The sequence below is a fragment of the Nansenia antarctica genome (genome assembly GCF_963989245.1).
Source record: "Nansenia antarctica genome assembly, chromosome: 5".
Lineage (NCBI taxonomy): Eukaryota > Metazoa > Chordata > Actinopteri > Argentiniformes > Microstomatidae > Nansenia > Nansenia antarctica.
The window spans coordinates 61,279,855-61,286,304 of record NC_137690.1 but is presented as its reverse complement, the minus strand read 5'-3'; the positions used below and the strand labels follow the sequence as shown (position 1 = coordinate 61,286,304).

The 6,450-nt window shown below is 41.4% G+C and overlaps 1 protein-coding gene across 1 annotated transcript; it reads left to right on the top strand.

Moving 5' to 3' along the window:
• Window positions 1-2,627: 2,627 nt before the first annotated feature.
• Window positions 2,628-6,203, top strand: LOC308159336 (ankyrin repeat and SOCS box protein 4-like; the record flags this gene model as incomplete). Its single annotated transcript, XM_080533104.1, has 6 exons — window positions 2,628-2,805; window positions 3,825-4,124; window positions 4,685-4,927; window positions 5,134-5,381; window positions 5,639-5,752; window positions 6,015-6,203. The coding sequence occupies 6 exons, from the start codon at window positions 2,628-2,630 to the stop codon at window positions 6,201-6,203; spliced, it is 1,272 nt and encodes a 423-aa protein (XP_080389230.1).
• Between the last annotated feature and the right edge of the window lie 247 nt (window positions 6,204-6,450).

The window sequence follows — 6,450 nt, the reverse complement described above, 5'->3', positions numbered from 1 at the left end:
ATACATACAATACAGTCCTAACAGATTGGATATTATCTTAGATCTTAAAACATGTTTCTCATGTTTTAATTACTTTGACACTTGTAATGATGATTAATGCAATATGTCTTATGAATATATTTTAAGCTCACTTGAAAAAAAAAAAAAAGTATTTGTTTCCATTCTCTCATACCCAGGAATCATTTCATTTGGTCTTGTTTACATACAGTGTATAGCCACTGAAATGTCTCCATTAAACATGTTGCTGATTATTTAGTAACATTTAAGGCAGCTTTGGTCAATTCCCATGTGTCCTACAGAGCAGTGTTTCTCAACCTCAGTCCCCTGCTGACTGGTCCTCAGAGGGTTAGCTGACAGAGTTTTAGTTTGCTTAACGGTCCTGGCGACAAAAACAAAGTTTGATAAACACTGTCCTATACGTGCTAGATGAAGGCAAGTACTTGGTGTATTGGTGGAATTGATAAGAGAAAGAACTGTGATGTGTAAAATGTGAACTACAGTATGGTGTGATACCTCCAAGCAATGCCACAAAGATCATACCGGTATTAATGTTTTTATGATATTATTTATTGTTTTTATGTTAAACAAAGCATCTTGACTATTGTTTATAATAACTTATGCAATATTAGAGTAACACATAATTATAATTTATCCAGAATTGTATGATTACCTTTATTGCCAAAAAAGTTAAATGTTCATGAAGTGATGTAAAATGAAAATCATGATAATCAGATTTATTGATTACCAATGATTAAAGTTTGTAACGTTAACCCATTTTGAATTGCATAACCTGAAGGAAAAAAATACCCCTACCTTCCATCGTGATTGTGGTTGCAGCATCCTCCCAAGCTACTCCAGTACTACTCCAGTGATATAACTCTCATACTTATTATACTCGCATCAAACCTTTTGTAACATTACAACCTCTCTGTGGATATCCCCAAAACTCACCCAGTCTATCATTGGACAGCACTCAATGACTTTTGTATGTACAGTAAAAAGCTGAAAGCAATATGCTGTATTAACCCTGAAGAAGCCTTGTTTTCTATTGTGTCAGTGTGCTGTGTACAGTTTGTGAGGGCTGAGGGGGGCGGGGAAATCTGTCCATGCAAATGTTTGAGAGCGAGAGATAATCACGAGACGATGCTTGGCTGCATTCACTTGAAAGCTGCACTTCTCTTCTTTTTGGTCATTTCCTTGCTTCTTTTTTTGCATTCTGAAAAGTTGAAAGGGCAGCTATCTGTCACACTGAATAAAATGTAACAGAGCCACTGTCATTGCTTTGTTTCCCTTTTTCTTCTTTTTACTGTGTTGCACAATGCGGTTCGACCCTGTCGTTCATTTTAGACCAATGAGATGTTGGAACAGTAGTGAGACCCTTTGCAAAAAGTGTATACAGGAAAGCTTTTTAATGTGCACGTTTTCACCTGTATTGATGGCCCCATCAAGATTCCTCCAGTACTATATATGTAGCTGATAAATGGTAACTGAGTCAGCTAATGTGCTGGCTAATGGCTCTCAACTAGCTTACACTCTCTCAGGGCCAACTCTCTCTACTTCTATCTACTTTCAAGGTCATGAACTTCAGGCCCCACTGTTGACATTGTTAATGTGGTAAATTTCATAACTAGGTGGTAGGTGTTTTTTGGATTATGGTAAAGTATAGTATGGTTTTTGGATTATGGTAAAGTAAAACTGCATCCATAGCTCCTTCTATTAATTTGAGAGTGGTTACATTTCTACAGTCCCTCAGATGCACCAAAGAACTGACAGGGTGACTGTGTTGTTGTTGTTGTTGTTGTTGTTGTTGTTGTTGTTTGAATCCCATATTGCCTATCTGTATTTTAAGTTGTTAGAAAACTTCTTAGAAAACTGACTGCCTTTCTCTGTCACCCTGTAAAAAGTGTTTGTCCAGTTTATTAATTCAACATGGACATTCTATGTGCCCTTGATTAATTGTCTTTAACCTTCTCCAGGCACCCGGTTAGTTGGTTTGATTGAATCTGATTGATTTGCAACATTTATATAGAACACAATATAGGCGACACTGCAGTCAATGTCACACAATCACATGATTACAATACTAATCATCCCCACTTGGCCCTTGTTGCCTCCACATGGAGCTAAATTTAGATGGTGTTCCTGCATACTGTAGATGGCTTGAACCCCATTCATTGCTGTTAGTTATTGTTGTGACAATGTGACTTTGAGCATATCCCACACACACACACATATATATATGTGTGGGATATGCTCAAAGTCACATTGTCACAACAAATATATAATATATATATATATAATATCTGCCTAATATTATTATATATAATATTATATATAATAATATTAGGCAGATATTATATTATATAATATTATAATATCCTTTGCCTGCCTCAATCCCAACTGACCAACTGACCTCTTACTTATTTATAGTTTAATATGTCAACAGATGACCGCAGTGATTGTGTTTCACTGACCATTTGACCCCTCTCCCTCCCCTCTTTCTCTCCAGATCTCTTCAGTGTTGTGGGGGGTACACTACAATGGATCCCATCGGGAGCCTATGTCTGAAATCTTACTAGTCACCCTTTTCCCATGCTTTGGTGACAGCATTGGTGCCAAGGGGAGACATGGAGGCGTTAACCCCCAGACAGGAGACTGCCAAGGAGCTGAAGGCTCGCTTCCTGGAGGCCCTGCTGAGCAATGACTCCAAGAAGGTGCGGGAAATCCTGCGCACCACCAACATAGACATAGACACTGTGTTTGAGGTAGAGGACAAGAGTAGGATCCTGGCTTCATACAAGCAAGGTAGGAATATGCTGCACAGTATAATCTTAAGGACATACTAGGCATATGGGCAACCACGGTTAGAGGATGATTTGTATTGTTTATAAGCAAGGTAAAGGTGAACAGTGGTATCACAACATAACACGATAAGTCGGCCACATGATTTAGGGGTATGATACAACACAAAATGCACACACCAGAAGTTTTAACATTGTTGTCGGTGTTGGTGCATGGTCACAGTTCTGGCTGCAAGTTGCATGGTCAAATGTTCTGGCTGCAATACTATGGGGACGAGTTGAAAGTTCTAAGTCAGCTTTCAGGCTCAATAGCCATGTCAGGACTTTTTAAACTGTTCAAAATATCCCAAATAATGCTAGTGTATATAGTGATAATATAATAATGATAGTGTATATTTACACATGTTATCATTACACTTGCTGCTGAAAATTGTGTTTTCTTTTAGAAACAAGAGTGTATGTGCAGTTAGAATCTGTTGACAAGCATAAACGCTTGTATTTATAACCAGCAATTTGGTGATTTATTACATGAAAAATAACTGTGAAATGAAGTACAAGTCAATCCATATCTAAGATTGGTTATTTTGGTTTAAAAATAGGGTTTAAAAAGTCAACACTTTGTGCAAAAGCAAAGTGTCCATAGAAATATTTGTCGCTCCCCTTATTCAACTCAAAAGTCCCCGACCACACATTCATTTGGTTTTTCAAAATATCACTCAAATAAGAGCTAACCCCTGACCTATCGTCACCCCGGTTGTGGGAATTTAAAGAAGAACTTGAGTAAGAAGGTTTTTATAGTCAATATGACCTGGTGGGAGATTATTGATATGGGCATAAATAAATGATTTTCATACTGTATGAACTCTGTATACTGTATGAACGGTATGCTGCAGCTACCTCACAGTCTAACTGAGTTTACCAAAAATAATCAGCTACCCCTAATCTCGGAACCTCATCAATGAGACTGAGCTCCACCTGGAGGAATATATAGATCATACATACAAAATGTTGCTTTTATATCAGGTTACTGGTTGCCAGGCCACAAGCTGGAGTCGTCATGGGCAATGGGCATCCACGTGTGTGTGATGTACAACTCCCTGGAGACTGCCCTGGTGCTACTTCAGAAGGGGGCGGCAGTCGACGGAAAGCCCAATGGGAAGACGCCACTGCATGTGGCATGTGTGGTCTCCAATGGAGACTGCATGGCCCTGTTGCTGGCTCGTGGGGCGAAGGTCAACAGTTTGTCACTGAGCGGGCACACACCACTGCACTACTGCATCACCAAGGAGTCTGTTGACTGCGCCAAGCAGCTCCTTCTCACAGGTGGGGATGTATGGAGATTCAAATCAGTCAAACTAACACAAAACTGACATTGAGTGCAGGTTAATTCAAAGCTGAGAAGTTGTCAAGTCATTGGAGGGTCAGAAGAAATAGAATAAGTTAATACTGCAGTTGAATACGACAATGACATCAATTTGCTCCTTCCATGGGGTCCTGTGGGGTGGGGGTGGGTGGCGGGGGTGTTGTGATTGGGCGGGTGGGTGGGAGGTATCTGGCGGGAGGGACATTTGTGGGAGGAGGGGTAGGTGGGTAACTATTGGGGTAAAGGTAAAGATCGGGAAGGGGAGGGGGGGGGGGGGTGAAAGGTTTATGTGAATTCTGTATTTGTACTGGTAAACCATATTTTTGTTATTCTATTTTCTCCTTTGTTTATTTGTATGTTACCACTCCCCTTGTTTTACTCCCTGAAATAATAATACAAAATTGATCACAAAAAAAAAAGATGTCCACGATTTCACCTCTTGGTTTTAGATAATTAAGTTAATACTGCAGTTGAATGCCACAATGACATAATACTGATAAAAAAACTCTTCTCACTCCAGGGGGAAAGGTGAACATGCCCAGTCAGAACAACGAGAAGGACACGCCCTTGCATAAAGCAGCCCGCTTCGGCATCCCAGAGCTAGTGGCACTGTACCTTGCTCACGGGGCACAGGTGGACGCGGTGAACCTCCACCTTGAGACGCCCCTGATCACAGCAGCCTTCTGGGCCCTGGACATCCGTGAGCAGATCTTCAGTGAGGACCACCACCTGGTCTGTCGCATCCTGCTGGACCACCACGCAGGTTAGAGCTACTGTAGGGCTCGGTGATGTGGTTCACCCTGTCAGATACACCCTGATCACGGCCCATGTCACTAGACTGTTCACAAGGTTGTAGCTTATTGTCAACTTTATATATCATACATGATAACGGATTGTAAGTTGTATACATATAATTTAAAGGATTTAACATGACATCCTAAGGAAGACACCTCACACTCTTTATTATAGACCCCAACCTGCAGGAGGAGGATCAGAAGACGGCTCTTCACAAGGCTTCCTGGAACTGTGACCACGTCCTGATGCAGATGCTGCTTGAGGCGGGGGCCAACACCCAGCTCAAGGATATGAACGGCTGCTCCCCCCTCCAGTATGTCCTTAAGGTCACAGATGTCAGGACCATGGCCATCCCTGAGCGTTGCTACCAGCTGCTGCTCAACTTTGGTGCTTCGCGGATTTACCCCCCTCAGTTCCACAAGGTAGGTGAGGGGCTGATAACCCTTAGCAGTGTTAGCTAATAGGTAACTTTGGTTCTGAAAGTAAGGTGTTGCCTGTTTGTTTTAATTGTTACTATACAAGAGCTTTGACATGAATAATGCATTTGATTTACCTTGTAAAATGCCCAATAAGAGTCCCCCTGATGTAGAGAAAGTGAACAATACATTTCCTGCCATACTGTTGACCCACTTAAGTAGCCCTTCTTGGTTCTGTTAGCTTGTTGTGTTGTGCTCTGCAGGTGATACAGGCCTGTCATGAGGGTCCCAGGGCAATAGAAGTCATGGTCAACTCATACGAACACATTAAACCCACTAGGGAGTGGAGAACATCCATTCCCGATTCCTCCTACTGGGTAACCTAGCTGTGTACTGCACAACAAGTAGATACCGTGTTTGACAATGCAGTATTGTAATATGTGTAATTGAAATGTAATATGTGTACATTTCAATAACATGCTCACATGTTTGCTGTTGCTGCGCTCGTTGCATGCTGTAGGTTTTTGGGGGGGATTGACAGGCATTAACAGGATACCCCAAAGGGGATTCTGGAAGTTTGACTGTTGGCCCACAGACTTACCAGTAACCTTTAATTTGTTTATGTTTTTGCTTTCCTAGCAACATGAGGAATTCTATGATTCCCTCTTCGCTGTCTGCAGCAACACTCCTCGCACTCTGCTGCACCTGGCCAGGTGTGCTGTCCGCAGAAAGATGTCAAACCGTTGCCACACAGGCATCAGACAACTCCCCCTGCCTCACTCCATCAAGAAATACCTGCTACTGAAACCAGAGGGAATCCTCTACTGAAGGAGATTAAATCTTCATAGATTTTTGTGTTCATTGTTTTACTGCCACCACATGGATACTGTATATATCTGCAGAGAAAGACTGTGCAAAGAGATACTATACCTGCTGATATCTCTTTTCAGAGATTGTTTTCCTACTGGCAGTGGAACCAGTTACTGAAGCTACCTAGGAATCCTATGATATGATAAATGGAACTAATGGAACTCAAAAAACTAAAGAAACAATAGGAACAATTACAGCACACTTA